The sequence below is a fragment of the Nansenia antarctica genome, assembly GCF_963989245.1.
Source record: "Nansenia antarctica genome assembly, contig: SCAFFOLD_238, whole genome shotgun sequence".
Lineage (NCBI taxonomy): Eukaryota > Metazoa > Chordata > Actinopteri > Argentiniformes > Microstomatidae > Nansenia > Nansenia antarctica.
Genome location: NW_027662404.1, coordinates 34,621 through 53,589, shown reverse-complemented (window position 1 = coordinate 53,589; position 18,969 = coordinate 34,621). Strand labels below are relative to the sequence as shown.

At 44.7% G+C, this 18,969-nt stretch overlaps 1 protein-coding gene across 1 annotated transcript; it reads left to right on the top strand.

Moving 5' to 3' along the window:
• Nucleotides 1–4,120: 4,120 nt before the first annotated feature.
• LOC308175684 (uncharacterized protein) lies at nucleotides 4,121–8,064 on the top strand (the record flags this gene model as incomplete). The annotated part of the gene is given in 4 exon segments (XM_080551308.1): nucleotides 4,121–4,285; nucleotides 4,287–4,598; nucleotides 4,845–5,440; nucleotides 7,896–8,064. Coding segments are annotated over 4 exon segments (1,242 nt in total).
• Nucleotides 8,065–18,969: the final 10,905 nt, after the last annotated feature.

The window sequence follows — 18,969 nt, the reverse complement described above, 5'->3', positions numbered from 1 at the left end:
AGATTGTTTGAGAACGACTCACTGTGTCTTCTGAGTAAGACAATGTGAGACAATGACGTCAGCACAATCATCATAAACCCTATGTTTTTATAAGCCATAAATAACACTGAAGGAAGTAGCGTGTCGAACTGTAGGGTCAAGGATTCTACTCTGACAAACACATGTAAGACCTGATGGAGCTGGTCGGTCTAGTTTTCAAGGCGAGGCCTATATAAGTTTATTTATATAGCAACATTTCATACAACAGGGCAAAGTGCTTTACATACATTATTAAAATACAACAAGAGGAGAATAGTAAACAGATTAAACAATACAAATAAAATGATAATAATATAATAAATATTTATATATAGGATATGTATAAATATTTAATAAGATAATAGAAATGTGGAAAAAAAGACATGGATGGAAGTGTTTAATCAGTTGCAAAACATGAAGGTTTTTAGCTTAGATTTAAATATTTATAGGGTTTGGGCCTGTTTGATTTCTTCAGGGAGTTTGTTCCAGGAGCATGCGGCAGCGTGACTGAAAGCTGCTTCACTGTGTTTTGTTTTCACTCTTGGAATGATTAGCTGATTAGTCTCAGCTGACCTTAGGGGCCTTGTGGGAATATCGGGTGGGAGGAGATCTGATGTACATCTAGAGATGTATTTTGGTCCAAGACCATTTTGTGATTTGTATGTAATTAAGAGTACTTTGAATTCAATTCTCTGACAGACTGGTAGCCAGTGTAGAGATCTCAGGATTGGTGCAATGCGTTCAAACTTCCTTTCAGGGTATATTTGTCTTTGACCTTTGACCTGTGAGCGCTGAGAAGTGTGGTATAAACGAACATTAACGCCATCTGAAGGACGTGAAGTTCTCTCCACGCAGACCCTTTCTCTCTTTTTCTGTTGTTACATTTAGGCACATTTCAGATCGTTCAGAGTCTTTATAGATATTTATAGAAGAGAGTTTATACATATATTTCTATGAGATATTTATCTACTGTCTGTTAGTGTGGCATAGTGGAATTTGTATGGGGAACGGGTAACTTACAAGTATGACTGTGGGAATGACCAACGGGTGATTTACTCGACAAAATATTTCCAGAGAATGTCTTTGTCATACGGTGTCTTAATCTCTGTGCTTAACCGACAATTACTTGAAAACCTTTAATCGAAAAGTGGTCGATAAAGTGTCAGTATTGTATCCCTCAGGAAGGTCAGAGCCGGTGGAAATGTTTATAAGAGTAAATAAAGGTTTATGTTGTGCTTTTTAAATTATTATATATATATATAATATTATTGTTCAGTTATGTGTTGTCATGTGTGTGACTGTGTGATATTGGGCCTTGCATCACAAAATGAAGTTCCATTAAACCAAGTGCCTCTATCAGCTTCCAGCTTCTTTATTGAATATTCTTTTTGCCGTTTGTGAAACTGAAATACAAGAATATTTACAGTCACGTCAACATCAATGAAATACAACATAAAAATCTAAAACACAATTTTGGATAGAAAACAGTGATAATAACTTAGTGAATCTTGAGGATTTATCAACACAGTCTCTGGCGGTGGTGGGTGAGGCTAACAGGCTAAAACGTTCATCCTGTGTTATTTGGCGTTCAGGAGGCCTGTACAGAATGGGATGGTGATGTTTTGTATCTCGCTGTTCTTGTTTTGGGGATCTGGAGTTGGGTTGGTTCTGTTTCTGGTTTGGTGATTTGACATTTTGGCTCTGGTAGGTGGCAGCCAGGCTCTGAAGACAAAGTCCTCACACACATTTCCTGTTATGGATGATGTCATGTGTCTGGTGAGCAGCTGTCATATTATCCTGGGGAATGTGTCCCAGAATGCAACTCATTCAATTCAAAGTCAATGAGGGACTAAATGGAACATCTTGACTTTGTGTTGCAGCTTTTACACATTCTTTTACACGTTTCTTTTATTTTTTTGCCTTTTTTGCCTAAATAATAATACAACAATAGTCATCAATAAAACACACAATAGCAATAATATAAACTACATAATAAAACAAGAATAAACCAATAAACCATACAACAAAGATAAACAGAATAACCAAATAATATAAGAAATACTATAAGATTTAAACAAGTAAATACATATACAATATATACAAATATATACAATATATACAAATATAGAGATTAATCAACTAACATCAAAAGATACATTTAGAAAAGAATACAGTCAATTTAAAGGCAATATTATTAATATATACATATACATATATAAGATGGGTGACGTTTCCAAAATAAAGGCAAAAGACAAGGCCCATCGAGCGGCAACCAATGACATCTCTCGTTTTAGGGCGAGCCTCCGTGCTTTCGACCAATCAGAGGGGCGGAATTGGACCCGTACCTCCGAGTGTACAGCAATGCAGGCTGCGTTCGTAAACACGCTCCGGCACTCTGATCAGCACTCACGGAATGCCCCTCGTCCAATCAAATCACTCTGTCCCTCCATGACGTCAGGCCCAGTGTGCGCTCCGGCGCCTCCGGAGGGACTTTACGCACGCAGCCTTGGTCATGTGATGATCCTCCAGCATGCCAACATGGACCCGTGGCAGAGACGGGGTTCCTCTCTCCAACAATAACACGACGCAGGACAGAAGAGAAACTTGAAGCACACATTTCCTCGAAGCATATTATTATATTCCGTGATATTATCTAAGGTAAGTTCACCCAACGCGGGTACATGTGGTTATTATAGGGGGGTTAGATCAGTATAAATAGAAATGTTGTGACCAGACCAGACGCTCCGAACTTGAGACGCGTGGATTCCTCCAACCCTGCCCAACCCTGCCATGCCTTCATGTCACACGCACTTTAAATGCTGTATATACTGTGTGTATAACATTTATATTGCGCTTTTGCATCGTTAATGTTTGCGTAATTACGCACTTCTTAGGGAAGGCCTGTGGCGTGCGGGTCTCACGCATCTGGGCGTCATGTGAGCATGTTTACAAGGAGGAGCTTGCAGGGTTACAATGCGCTGCGTGCGTCTGCGTGTGTGCCAGTTGCAACATTGTATATTGTATATTGTGTATATATGTATTGTATATTCGCTATGATTGATGATCATAAGGAGTGGATGGTAATAGCATACATTTAATGCTACCTTATTCATTCTTTAATTCACTATTTCCCAACTGTTGATAACCATCCACAATTTGCTTTATTTGATTACCGTGTAGGCCAGGATCCTATTTAGATTATTTAATGGCAAGGCAAGTTTATATTTGTATAGCACATTTCATACAACAGGGGCAATTCAAAGTGCTTTACATAGCCTACATTATTAAACAATGGCCTACATTATTAAACGATAGCCTACAGCAAGAGGAGCATAGTAAGAAAATGAAAAATGACAATGAATAAAAGCAAATATAATAAGTAAATAGATAGTAAAACATTCAATAAGACAATAGTTAATGGATAAAAGATATTGGTAGTGTTTGTGTTGTGCAACATTGTATATGCACTGCGCTATGATTGTTGATCATAAGGAGTGAATGGTAATAGCATACATACAATTAACGCTACCACATTTAATTTTTAATGGACTATTTCCCCAACTGTTGATAAACATCCACAGTTCGCTTCATTGAATGACCTTGTAGGCCAGGATCCTAGATGATGATGATGATCCTAGATCTTAGATGATTTCATCATAGGCTATAATGTTATTGTGCAAAAGTATATATATTTTCCCCTTTAAATCGTAAGCATTTCCACACGGCTGCGGCGCAGGAGGTAGAGCCGCCGTCTAATGATCGCAAGATCGGCAGATCGGCGGTTCGAGCCCCGGCTGGCCACATGTCGAGGTGTCCTCGGGCAAGACACTGAACCCCAAATTGCTCCCAGTGAGCGGGCCGGCCGGCGCCTTGCATGGTAATTTGCCTACCTCGCCATCGGTGTGTGAAAGTGTGTGTGAATGGGTGAATGAGAGGCCGTTGTAAAGCGCTTTGGATAAAAGACGCTATATAAGTGCAGTCCATTTACCATTTATTTACCATCCCCCCTCCCCCATCCCGCCCCCCCAGGTTCTGGTGGTTCCTGTGGTTCTGTGCTGTACATCTGACGTCCCCTCTGCTGCATCTGGACCGGGCTGCACCGATGGTGTCGATACGCAGCCGGACGCTGATCTCTGAGAATGACTTATTTAGAGACAGCAGCAGCAGCGCGCTGGTCTCCATGGTGCTCGGGGAGGGGGGGGGCAGCGAGGGGGGCAGTGAGGGGGGCAGCTCTGTAACCTCCTGCTACAGCCCCGAGGCGGGGGACGCAGGGGGGGGAGGGGGGGGGCCGTCTCAGCTCCAGCCCCGGAGGAGAGGAGGAGGACGAGGAGGATGAAGAAGAAGAAGAAAGAAACGACAAAGAGGGGTTACTGCGGCTCTTTCTGACCTCCGCCTCCACCGTGGAGGAAGAGGATGAAGAGGAGGACATGCTACTACCCCCCATGCCCGAGTTCTCCATCCGCCTGCCCTCCCCCTTCTCCCCCACCCTGGAGGACATCGAGGAGTTCCTGAGGGAGAAGATGGAACTGGTCAGGGAGGGGCTGCTGGTCCCCGGCGGCGGCGAACCCAGAACTTACCAGGCCTCCTCCCCCCTCTCCCCCCCCTCCCCCGCCGCGGACGCCCCCCCCTGCCCCTTCTCCTCCTTCCTCCTAGATGGACACAGCCCCAGCCCCCCAGGGCAAACAAGCACTACCCCCACTACCCCCACCACCCCCCTGTCCCCCCCCAGCCCTCCCAGTCCACACCCACACCCCCCCCCCAGCCCAGCGGCAGCAGCAGTAGTAGCCCCCTCACCCCCTTCCCCCCCCCTCTCCCCTCCCTCCCCACACCCCCTCTCCCGTTCGGTGCTCCTGGGCGGGCAGCTGGTCCTCCAGCTCCAGTCCCTGCCTCTCGCCCAGTCCCTCCCCCAGACGGGCTCCCCTCCCGGGGCCTCGCACGGCGGCGTGCGCCTGGCCCACTTGGTCCTGGGTCTCCAGGGCGCCGTGGGGCAGAACTTTACCCTGCTGGCTCCCCAGCAGGTGGCTTCCTCCTGCGCCTCTACCACCACCACCGCCACCCTCCTGCCCCTGGCGGTGGGGGTGGGAGACCCCGGAGGGGGAGGACAAGACCAGAAGTACGTGAAGATCGCTCCTCTCCCCATCACCGTGACGACCCTGGGGGTTGCCGGGATAACCGCGGGAGTGTGTAGTCAAGGTGGTGTTGTTGGGGTTGGGGGTGGGGTGGGGGGCCTGGTGAAAGTGGGGGGGGGGCTCCACCACACGCGGGTGAACAGACTGCCCCCTACGGAGATGCTGAGGGTGCACAAGTGCTCGCACCCGGGCTGTGAGAAGATGTACACCAAGAGCAGCCACCTGAAGGCCCACTTCCGCAGGCACACGGGGGAGAAGCCCTACACCTGCAACTGGCCCGACTGCGGCTGGAGGTGAGAGGAGAAGTAGTAATAACAATAACAACAATAATAATAACAATAATAACAACAACAACAATAATAATAATAATAATAACAATAATAATAATATCCTTTATTTGTATAGTACGTTTCCTGCAAATGTTGGAGCTCAAAGACCTTTAATCATTGGTGTGGGTGAGAGTGTGTGTATATGTGTGTATATGTATGTGTGTGTGTGTGTGTGTGTGTGTGTGTGTGTGTGTGTGTGTGTGTGTGTGGGGGGGGGGGGGGGGGGTGGTAGAGATGGGAGTTATCTTCTATGATCATTCCTCTGTCTAATAATAATAATAACCTTTAAACGTTGCAGCTCATGTTGTGCTTTCAGTTCAAGTTAACTTTAAGCTGTGTGGATATGTTAATTTAATGTTGATTTAACATATCCACACAGCATAAAAATAATAATAGAACAATAGTAATCAATAAAACACACAATAGCAATTATATAGACTACAAAATAAAACGAGAATAAACCATACAACCCAAGGGTTATAGAACAAAGATAAACAAAATAACAAAATAATATAAGAATTACTATGAGATTTAAACAAGTAAATACATATACAAATATATGGAATCATCAACTAACATTAAAGATACATTTAGAAATAATACAGTCAATTTAAAGGCAATATTATTAATATATACCATATATAAGATGGGTGACGTTTCCAAAATAAAGGAAAAGACAAGGCCTATCGAGCGGCAACCAATGACATCTCTCGTTTTTAGGGCGAGCCTCCGTGGTTTCAACCAATCAGAGGGGCGGAATTGGACCGTACCTCCGAGTGTACAGCAATGCAGGCTGCATTCGTAAATACCCCTTCGGTCCCCGTGTGGGTGAGAGTGTGTGTGTGTGTGTGTGTGTGTAGTGCGCGTGTGTGTGTGTGTGTGTGTGTGTGGGGGGGGGGGGTGGTAGAGATGGGAGTTCTTCTATGATCATTCCTCTGTCTAATAATAATAATAATCTTTATTTGTATAGTACTTTTCCCTGCAAATGCTGGAGCTCAAAGACCTTTAATCATTATATAATCATAATTTAATTATTTAGTCATTTAAAGGCAATATTAAACAGATGGGTTTTTAGTCTTGACTTGACAATATTTGTAATGTAAACTGGCAGTGCATTCCACAATATGGGTGCATAAAATTAGCCTCACCAGATCTCTTCTTTTGTACATGTGGTAGACAAAGAAAGCCAGTAGTGATCGCCACAGTGGACATGACATGTTGTCTTACAACTAGGCCTGTAACAACTGTGACATAATTGTCTTAATGGCAATCTTGACTGTGTTCCCACACGCTAGCTAGCTGGCTAACAACAAAGAGCATGGCGTTAGCAGGCGACAGCTGCTCTTGCATGTTAATCACATCACAACATGCTGATAGAACATGAACACGCTAAAAGATTCAAGATTCAAGATTCAACATAGCTTTATTGTCCGTCACACAGTGACAGAAATTCTCCTTCGACAGGCAGAAGTGCAGCTCAAGAATACAGTTTCCACATTAAAAACACACATAGGTCACATACATTAATACCGTACATACAATAGAAACAGACAGACATAGCGGTGTTTATAAAATGTAGTGCCTGTTTAAAAAGTCCAGTCATTTAAAAATAATAATAAAAAACAGTGTGTATGGTTTAAAAAGCTAAAAGAAAAACAATGCGCTTTCTATTTTTAAAATGTTCAGGGCGGTGGTTGCCGTGGGGATGAATGACACACAACTACACATGACGAGATGACACACAGTCCCTTTTTTATTTATTGATGAGGATACATGTTACATTTTATGTTCAGAAATACATTTTATGACAATAAAGAGGCATGGTTTACTTCATAGGTTGCTGTGTTAGCACATTCTCTGGGTCACACAACAGTGAAACAATTATATTGTTAATCGCAATTATTTCTGAGACAATTAATTGTAGAGCAACATTTTTAATTGTTACAGGCCTACTTACAACATACTACATGTCATGAGTTAGGATAGTTATAGAGTTATAAACATCTGTACATACCATACTGTACATATCTACCTTAACTGTACATATCTACCTTAACTGTATATCTACCTTAACTGTACATAGCTACCTTAATTGTACACAGCTCATAACTGTATATACCTCTAAACTACCGTACTTGCCATACTGTACCTATCACTATCATTGTCATGTATTTATATCGTGTTTTTATATCACTATACTAGCACTTCTGGTTAGACGCTAAACTGCATTAACGTTATCTGGTACTCTGCAATGACAATAGAGTTTAATCTAATCTAACCTAATCTATCTGTTATTAACTCGAGTGAGTTTTGAGCATTGACTCTCGTCGACTCTTATCTTATCTACCTCCCGTGTCCCCCCCTCCCCCCTCCCCTCCCCTCCCCTCTTCCCTCTCCCCCCCCCCCCCTCTCCCCTCAGGTTCTCTCGTTCTGACGAGCTGTCCCGCCACCGCCGCTCCCACTCCGGGGTGAAGCCGTACGAGTGTTCTCTGTGTGAGAAGAAGTTCGCCCGCAGTGACCACCTGTCCAAACACACCAAGGTGCACCGCAGCCCACGGCCCGGCAGGATCGTCAGAACCACCGTCTGACCCCCCCTCCCCCAGCCCCCCCCCTGGCCTGGGCCTGGCTGTTTACCTGACCCAGTTACACCCCCCTGCCCCCTTACCACACTGCCCCCCCCCCCCCCCCGCCCCTAGCTCAGGCTGGCCCAGTCAGCGAGTCTGGGTCCTCCTCAGGACTCTGGTGCTACAGGAACAGAACCAGGCCAGAATCTGGAGCCTACAGCCCCCCTTCCCCCTTCCCCCCCCCACCCCCACCCCCACTGACTCTGACTCCTGCCCTCCTCCCTCCCTCCCTCCCTTTCTCTCTCTCCTCCCCTCCAGGGCCGTCGCACGGGTGCTATACAGTGAGCTAACAACCACTGCAGGGAAGGGATTGTTCTGCTTAAAGTGGATTTCCGGCCCTTAGGCGGGTTTCACACACACACACGCACACACACACACACACACACACACACTCTCTCTCTTTCTCTTCACCCTGAGCGGATGACAAACATGTGAGAGGCAGCTGCTAGGGGGTCTCGCAGCAAAGCCCTCCTCCCAGACCCCCGCTCACTCACTCACTCACTCACAGCCCCTCGTTGTTGCCTGTGTGTTCGTAACCCTGTCGGTTGATAGACCAGTGTTCTATATAGGATGTAGGGCTCGACATTAACGCCGTTTCACTTGTCCGGAGCAAGTAAAACCTTCGCCGGGGTTTGTTGGCGCGAGCACGACGACGCTGCTAGATCCTGGATCTGTTTACCTGTGTGCAGGAAGAACAACAGACGGCGCAGGCACCAGACCAGACTAGATGATCGTGAGTGAAGATATTATCAAAAGCGTACGGGTGATCGACAGGCGAGTCACTGCTTTGATAATATCTTCACTCCACGATCATCTAGTCTGGTCTGGCGCCTGCGCCGTCTGTTGTTCTTCCTGCACGCAGGTGAACATATCCGGGATCTAGCAGCGTCGTCGACGCAAAACAAAACAAACGAAAAGTCAACAAACCCGGCGCAAGTTTTACTTGCTCCGGACAAGTAAAATGGCGTTAATGTCGAGCCCTGGGATGTGACCCAACAACCTCAGAGTCTCTCTGAGAGCAGGCGGGCGCGTCTAGACCCCAGCATGTCCTCTCTCTTCCCTCAACGCCAAACACTTAGGCTACCCTCGATGCCTTTTTTCGCCCAATCACAATGCTCCGCTCCCCCAGGTTCCAACCAATCAAGAGGGACTACACACTTTCAGTGCTTTTACCAACCTATATCTGCTGTTATTCAACTGTGATTTGGTTCTTGCCAAACCAGGGGGGGGCCCTTTCATGACTTTTTTGGGTCATATTTACGTGTGAACTACACACATTGTATGATAAAAAAAAAAACGATAAGCTTGTCCGCTGCCTCCGCCTATAAGATCTACATTGTATGATGTACAGACCTATAAGCTCTTCCTCCTTCTCCGACTATAAGATCTACATTGTATGATCTAAAAAAAAACGATAAGCTTCTCCCTCCTCTTGACTATAAGATCTACTTTGTATGATGTACAAAACCTATAAGCTCTTTGTTTTTCTCTACCATTGAAATCAATGATCAGGGAATAAGAAGTCGCCCAGCTGGTATATGTTTTTGTTTGTTTTTGTTTTTTGTTTCCTTCTGGCTTTACGATGCAAAACCGATGTGAAGTACTGCTTTACCCCCGTACAGTGGCGGACTTACTGTAACCAGTTAGCAGACGTGTGTGTTTTAGGCCAGCGAGGAAAGCTAGTTGTGTATACCTGAAAAGGGCAGCTGATCTTTTAATCCTACCTTTTTAATCCAGCTCTTATTACATGAACGTGAAACATGTACCTGAACGTTTTAAAGTCGATATTACTTCGACATTCACATGTTTTACTGAAACATGTAAGCTAGCTATATATTTCTTGGTGGCTTCTCTCTCTCTCTCTAGAGGCCCCCTCCTCCTCCTCCTCCTCCTCCTCCCTCTCTGCCAGCGCATTAAGCTACCCCGGTGATGTGGACGTGGATGTGTGTTTTTCATATGCTGTTGGCATGGCAACCTGTGGTAATGTAATGTCACAAGTGATTCTGATCCGGTGCTATCTCGCCAGACGGAGGAAACGTGACTTAATGACGTGATGAGTCTGACTCTACTCCCCCCCCCCTCCCCCTCCTTCCTTAGAGCTCAGAGAGCCTTTCTCATAGGCCGGTAACTCAAACTGAGCCCCTCTCTCCTCTTAGTCACCAAGTGCAATTTATGTAAGCCAACGGTGCTTCTCCCTTCCTTTAGACATAGTGGAGGCTCGAACAAGCCCCCCCCCCTCCCCTCAAAGCAGCCTCCACTGCAAATGACTTGAACAAAAACGTTTTTTTGGAAACCGATAGAAGCCAAACTTTCAGGGAGGTCGAGGGACACCTAGCAGGTGACGGTTATAAACCGTCGTAACGGTTTCTCTCTCTCTCTAATAACCGAGTCGTGACCCCTTCAGCGGCACTACTACACTGGTGCTATGTCAGGTTCTAAAAACCGCCGGTCAAAGCTTCCAACGTTTATGAAACTGTTATGACGTGATTTTTTTTGTTTTGTTCCAATTTTTTTGTCATGGTTTAGAAGATTCTTGAATTCTTATTTTGTTTTTCCTTTTTGAAACCAGTGTAGCGACAAGCACTTGAGAAGATATTATCCACCCGACGTACTTCCGCATCGAACCATCCAGTACCATGATTCAGAGCTTGTGATGAGTAAAAGTCCTGGTTTTCTTTTTTTTAAAACGGTGCAGCTTTTCTTTTTTAACTGACAAACTCAGTGAGAAAGCACTTCAACATGTTAAGATCTGCACTTGTCGTCTTCACCTCTTACCATTACAGGGGTAAAAACAAACAAACAAACAAACAAAGGTTCCTATTCATTGTGTTTTTTCTGATGATTATAGATATAGCTATAGTTATGAAGAAACCCACACACACACACACAGAACAGAGACTATCGGTCGTGACTAGCTCTGTAACTAGCTGTCTAATGGCTTGGTTACACTCGACCAGGCCGAGACGTGTAAATACCCCCTCTGCCTTTTACCTCCAACCATCTCCCGTCAGTCGCAACCCGTGTCCACTCACTCACACAACTGTATCTGCTGAAATACAGGTTATATTTTTTTGAATACCAGAAATGCTATTTTCCTATGTATGAAAAATAAAGTACATAAATCTGAACACTCGATTGCACCTGCCTCGTCTGTTTGTTTTCTGAGCAACGTTTTTCCCTTTTCCTGGAAATTGTCTTTCTTCAGAGTTCAGAGACACACATATGGTGAATTTATACGAGACTCTTACCTCAGACAACACATGGTAGAAGTTTATATGTGACTCTCTTACATCTGACTGGATGAGTGTTGGCAGGGTACACCGACTGGAAGGGTAAACAACAGCGAGGATTGTGGGTTAGGAGGAGGGTGGTAGGAGGCACAATAAACCGCACCGAGGGAGTTTTCTGCGAGTATATCTGCCTGGGCAGAGGAGAATGCCATTGGCTCCAGGCCCTGCCAACGCTGGCATATTTCAGACACTTATTCCGCTGTTACAGAGCGAAGGAATGTGGGTGTACAACGCTGGAGAGAGAGAGAGAGAGCTCTTTTTCTGTTTCTGGGCTTTAGAGGCCAACTGGAATGTCTGGCTGTCAGTACAGTAGAAGTGACCAGGGCCGGGGGGGGGGGGCGTGACCAGGGCCGGGGGGGGGGGGGGGGGGGGGCGTGACCAGGGCCGGGGGGGGGGGGCGTGACCGGGGGAAGGAGAAGGTCAGGCTGCGTCTCGTGTCCAACAATGGAGACCGCGTTTGTTTACTCCCCTTCGCTGATCTGATAAGACGAGGTCGGTCGTATCTGACCAGTCAGTGGCTTCACTTAATGTGAATTGTCGGCCATGTTGTTTGTTTACCTATCCGGTTGTTTTTGATCAGATCTGTGAGGAGGAGAGCAGGGAGGAGGGAGGAGGGAGAAGGGAGGAGGGAGCAGGGAGGAGGGAGGAGGGTGGAGGGAGCAGGGAGGAGGGAGGAGGGTGGAGGGAGCAGGGAGGAGGGTGGAGGGAGGAGGGAGCAGGGAGCAGGGAGGAGGGAGAAGGGAGGAGGGAGCAGGGAGGAGGGAGGAGGGAGGAGGGAGCAGGGAGCAGGGAGCAGGGAGGAGGGTGGAGCAGGGAGGAGGGAGAAGGGAGGAGGGAGGAGGGAGCAGGGAGGAGGGAGGAGGGAGGAGGGAGCAGGGAGCAGGGAGCAGGGAGGAGGGAGCAGGGAGGAGGGAGAAGGGAGGAGGGAGCAGGGAGGAGGGAGCAGGGAGGAGGGAGCAGGGAGGAGGGTGGAGCAGGGAGGAGGGAGGAGGGAGCAGGGAGGAGGGTGGAGGGAGGAGGGAGCAGGGAGGAGGGAGGAGGGAGCAGGGAGCAGGGAGGAGGGAGGAGGGAGGAGGGTGGAGGGAGCAGGGAGGAGGGAGCAGGGAGCAGGGAGCAGGGAGGAGGGAGCAGGGAGGAGGGTGGAGGGAGGAGGGAGGAGGGAGGGAGGGAGGAGGGAGGAGGGAGCAGGGATCAGGGAGGAGGGAGGAGGGTGGAGGGAGGAGGGATCAGGGAGGAGGGTGGAGGGAGGAGGGTGGAGGGAGGAGGGAGGAGGGAGCAGGGAGGAGGGAGCAGGGAGGAGGGAGCAGGGAGGAGGGAGGAGGGAGGAGGGAGCAGGGAGGGAGGGAGGGAGGAGGGTGGAGGGAGGAGGGAGGAGGGAGGAGGGAGGAGGGAGACGCCCTTCTGGAAGGAGACGCAGCCCGGACACAGCGTAGAGGAACCAGGAGGACTGCAGGCCGCAGCCGCAGCCACAACAGCTCTGGCCAGAGGTTACTGTAGGTCAGAGACACACAGACTAGCGAGGCCGCCGCAGGAGCTGCTATTTACAATGCGAAGCTGCTATTTACACACAACGACCACTAGTTGGCCGCTTGTAAATTAGCCTGCTTCCTTCCTACACAGAAAAACTGCAAAGTAGCTTCATACTAGCTTATCCTGAAGTGATTTTGAAAATGTAAGGAACGTTTGAAGTCGTTTACTCTACCTTAAAAAAAAATTTAAAAAAAATGTATTGCCATGCAATCAACTTGTCAGTCAATTGTTGGAATTTTGGTATTAATTTGGAATTAATAGTGATCATATTAAAACAAATTAAAAGCAAAAGCAATGTTTTCTTTTCTTCGTGAGCTTAGAAGGATAAGGTTCTATCTCCGTTTAGGGCAGTTCAGAGATATTGAGCGTCAAAGTTTTTACATTCCATTATGTTTTGTGAGATGGAACCTTTGTATTTTATTAATTACTAACTCAAATTTTTTAAAAATAACACCACACAGGCATTAATAAACACCTAATGGATCAGATTATGTAAAAAAACTAAATTTTGACCAAAAATGGAGATAGAACCTTATAATTCTAACGTCACGTCTTGTCTTTGTTCTTTAACCATCCATGCTCCAGTCCAGCTGTTTGATGACCAGTACAGCTGGAAGGAAGGAGGCCAGTAGAGGCCAGTAGAGGCCAGTAGAGGCTAGTAGAGGCCAGTAGAGGCCAGGAGAGGCCAGTAGAGGCCAGTAGAGGCCAGTAGAGGCTAGTAGAGGCCAGTAGAGGCCAGGAGAGGCTAGTAGAGGCCAGTAGAGGCTAGTAGAGGCCAGTACAGGCCAGTAGAGGCCAGTAGAGGCCAGTAGAGGCTAGTAGAGGCCAGTAGAGGCCAGTAGAGGCCAGTAGAGGTCAGTAGAGGCCAGTAGAGGCCAGTAGAGGCCAGTAGAGGACGCCACTTCAGACTATTGACATTCCCCCTCCTCCTCCAGTCCAGATGGGCTACAGAACCTGAACAGCTGTCTGTCCAGTGAAGGAGAACACGACTGAATACAGTGTTCAGTCATCTGTCGCATGCATGGTTTATCTTAAAAACAACGTCAGCATGTGAAAAGTACACACTTTCTCCCCTAGAACAGCCGTGCCTTTTTACCTACTAAAAGAGCCGCGAAGCTGCTACTTACACACAACGACCACTAGTTGGCGCGTCTTGTAAATTAGCCTGCTTCCTACACAGAAAAACTGCAAAATTGCTTCATACTAGCTTATCCTTATGTGATTTAGAAAATGTAAGGATACCGGGTGGTAGAACGCACATATCTAGGGAAAGTCATGGAAGGAGGGTCCTGAAATTTGATCGAGTGCAAAGATAGAACATAGGGTTAGGGTTAGGGTCATGGCCGTTCTAGTGTTAAAAACCAAGTATCTTTCCTGTAAGGAGAGTCCTACACAAGTCACACATTATTTCAACCCTGCATGACTGTTCCAGCCTAACCCACTCATCTCGTACTGTTCATACAATAACCTTTTATACATAGAAAGCCTTTATTCATATCATGAACAGTGTATGAACTAATTTTTTTTATTTAACCTTTATTTATACAGGTAAAAACACATTGAGCCCCAAGGGCTCATTTTCAAGTGTGACCTGGGCCATATTCCACTAACGGTGGCTTAATATAGCGGCGCTATAATTAAATGCGGCGCTCAGGGACCTCGAGATTGGTATTCAAGCCTCAGGTGATTCCTCGAATGAGGATCAGCCTTGTGTCATCAGTGTTCACAGAAGACAGGCTTACAAATCTTCGATATGGGCGCGTGCACGCAGACATAAAAAGCCCTGAAGTGTCGATCTGTCGAAATGAAGATACTCCACTCTGCAGGGGTACTACATTTGCACAGCATTCCGAATTATTGATTTTTATGAAGACGGAAAAATAAGATGTAAAATAGTGCAATACTGCCGCAATTAACAAGGCGAGGGAAATGGTTTGGCAAGAAATTGCTGACCGATTAAATGCGTAGGTCATACTAGCCCCAGTTATTGTTATATGTTCATATTTTAATAAATGAATATTACTACTGTGGTGATATCCGCAGCAGGCTACAAACCGTCATATCGCCACAATGGCCTAGTGGTATCGACTGCTGCCATAGGATTTATTCGTCATTTTATATCAGTGGTTCGAATCCCTCTTCAGAGGCACTTTTTACTGCATTTCGTTGTCTGAATCTAATCTAAAATCTCATCTAAAAAAGTATTGTAGGCTATAAAATTATGGTGCAGGCTAATTTACAAGAACTGACACGATTACAATGGTGTTTGAAACCTTTGCATGAAATCTTCGGTTAAATGTAAAAAAAAAAAAAAATGAATGACTTAGTCAAGTCTCGAACTCGCAACCTTTGGAACTCGAGTCCGCAGTCTTACCACTACGCCAAACAGACCGCTGTGATGATGGTAATGCAAGTTGAGACAATTACTTCTTTTTTTTTTTACACTCTTTTCTTTATTGATCTATCGATTTATCTATCACACTTTCAAAATATCAAGTTATCTATCACACAATCAAACTATCTATCGATCGATCACACTTTCAAAATATCAAATTATCTATCTATCACACAGTCAAACTATCTAATCAAACTATCTAATCTATCTATCTCGTGTGAAGTGGGAACTAATATTTCCTAAAAGACACATGAGGAACTTTCGTTCAGGGTTTAGTTTCCGCCTGTGAGCCTGTTTTGACGCACGGATGACTATCCGCTTGTTAAGTCGTGACGTGTTTCCGGGGCCAAAGTTGGCTGAGGCGCTGTCTTCGAAATGGAGAAATAATAATAATAATTAATTATATTTATATAGCGCTTTTCCGAGGCTCAAATACCCTGACAATATGGAGAAACTGGAAAGTGCTGTGTCCCTTGTTGTATGAATAGATCCGAGTCTAAAAAACGATTAAACTGTCATTCTACCGCTGTAGTTCAGAGGTACTCTGGTGGAGGGAATTTCTGGTTTGACCCCGGAAATGGCTAAACGTCACTTTTGACGTCAGACTTAACAAGCGGCGGGACCAGGCTAATTATATCTGACTCAGAAGGAGCTCAAACAAGCAGCGAATTATTTGAGCCACATTGATGGCACCGAACGCAAGCTAACATTTTCGAGGCTTAGAACTTTATCGAGGCTTAGAACTTTATCGAGCTTTGTGGAATATGTTCACAGGCATACAACAACAACATCCACCACAAACAAATACAATACAAAACCTGGCCTACATAGTCTAAAAACTAAACTAAAAACGACATAGTCTAAAACAAAAACTAGTCTAAAATAGTCTAAGATAATCCAAACTTTCCGCCAATATAGACTAAAACTAAACTAAAACGACATAGTCTAAAACTAAAACTAGTCTAAAAACAGTCTAAGATAATCTAAAACTAAACTAAAACTACAAAACCTGAAACTAGACAGCTAATGGTCTAGGAACAGGGAGGGGACAGCAAACAAATCACGGAGTAGTGGGGTAGTGGTGGTCTAGTGGATAGTGAGTTGGACTTGTGATCGGAAGGTTGTGAGTTCAAATCCCGCCTGAAACCACACCACTACTAGTGTGCCCTCGAGTAAGGCACTTAGCCCTCAGTTACTCCAGGGGGAATGTCCCTGTAATTCGTAATTGTAAATCGCTTTGGATTAAAAGCGTCTGCTAAATGGCAAAATTATTAAAATGATGGACTCGCACTGTATCTCTCTCAGCAGAAGCTTGAAACTGGAAAGCTAACTAATGACCACCTGCTTTTGTGCTTTTCAGAACACGGAAACTTGCACATGGCTCTAATATAAAAACAACACACCGCATTTCACAACCATGTCTTTTTTTCATTCCCACTAGGACATGTATTAAATACATTTCAGATGTTGTTTAGAAACATAATTTCATTTTCCAATATCGAAGACATAAAAAAATGCCTAGGCTGCCACATAGTGGCCCAAAGCAACCAGGATACACACCACACGTGTATACAGTACATGTTTGTTCATGTTATTAACCTCATCCCCCAGGCTGTTATAAACCAAATCAAATCCACCTAGTCTAAACTAACCTATGAGCGACAACATCACACTATTTCTGATTGAAGTGGCAGTAAAGTGGAAGTCAAGCCACCTGGATACACCTGGAGATGCCATGCCTGGTTACCTCAACAAGACAGAAGAACACACACCTCCGACTCCACCTACACACCTACACACCTACACACCTACACACCTCTCACACTACACACATCTCCACATACACACCTCTCACACTACACACCTCTCCACATACACACCTACACACCTACACACCTACACACCTCTCCACCTACACACCTCAAGAGATTTGGCCTGAGCACAGAAATAGTTTCTTCCCACAGGCAGTCAGGTTGCTGAACAGATGAACCATGCACACTTTACACCCTGCACTAAGACCTTTACACCCTGCACTAAGACCTTTACACCCTGCACTAAGACCTTTACACCCTGCACTAAGACCTTTACACCCTGCACTAAGACCTTTACACCCTGCACTAAGACCTTTACATCCTGCACTAAGCACCTTGTACTGTATTGTTGTTGTTTTGTTTGTAATGTGGACTATGTTTGTCTGTGTGTGATACTACAGAGAGAGACGAGGCTGAAGAATGTCATTGTATTAATACATATGACAATAAACTTGAACTTGAACCTCCCACTCCGACTACAAACCTCTCACGCAAGTGTTGCTTCAGTGGTGTCATGCATGCCCCAATGACTTGGTAGTGGTAGTGGTCACCTACCTGTGTTGGTGTGTGTAATCCTGAACTAGATATGATCATTTTGTTGATGATAATATCATATAGTGGTTGTTGCCAGATGAGACAACAGAGGTGAAATGCACAGGGGGAGAAATGCGTTTCATTGTTTTTATTTTTACAGCCATTATGCAAGTTTCCATGATCTGAAAAGCTGCACAAAAGCAGGTGTCCAGTAGTTAGGTCATACGGGGTAGACTGTTATAATGCTGTTATAAGACTGTTATAAGACTGTCATAAGACTGTCATAAGACTGTTGTATAAGACTGTCATAAGACTGTCATAACATAATGTTATAAGACTGTTATAAGACTGTTATAAGACTGTCATAAGACTGTTATAAGACCGTTATAAGACTGTCATAAGACTGTTATAAGACTGTTATAAGACTGTTATAAGACTGTCATAAGACTGTTAGAAGACTGTTATAAGACTGTGATAAAACTGTTATAAGACTGTTATAAGACTGTTATAAGACTGTTATAAGACTGTCATAAGACTGTTATAAGACTGTCATAAGACTGTTATAAGACTGTTATAAGACTGTTATAAGACTGTTATAAGACTTATAAGACTGTTATAAGACTGTCATAAGACTGTTATAAGACTGTTATAAGACTGTCATAAGACTGTTAGAAGACTGTTATAAGACTGTGATAAGACTGTTATAAGACTGTTATAAGACTGTTATAAGACTGTTATAAGACTGTCATAAGACTGTTATAAGACTGTCATAAGACTGTTATAAGACTGTTATAAGACTGTTATAAGACTGTTATAAGACTGTCATAAGACTGTTATAAGACTGTCATAAGACTGTTATAAGACTGTCATAAGACTGTTAGAAGACTGTTATAAGACTGTGATAAGACTGTCATAAGACTGTTATAAGACTGTTATAAGACTGTCATAAGACTGTTATAAGACTGTTAGAAGACTGTTAGAAGACTGTTAGAAGACTGTTAGAAGACTGTCATAAGACTGTCATAAGACAGTTATAAGACTGTTATAAGACTGTTATAACTATAAGACTGTTATAAGACTGTTATAAGACTGTTATAAGACTGTCATAAGACTGTTATAAGACTGTTATAAGACTGTAATAAGACTGTTATAAGACTGTCATAAGACTGTTATAAGACTGTTATAAGACTGTTATAAGACTGTCATAAGACTGTTATAAGACTGTTATAAGACTGTTATAAGACTGTCATAAGACTGTTATAAGACTGTTATAAGACTGTTACAAGACTGTCATAAGACTGTTATAAGA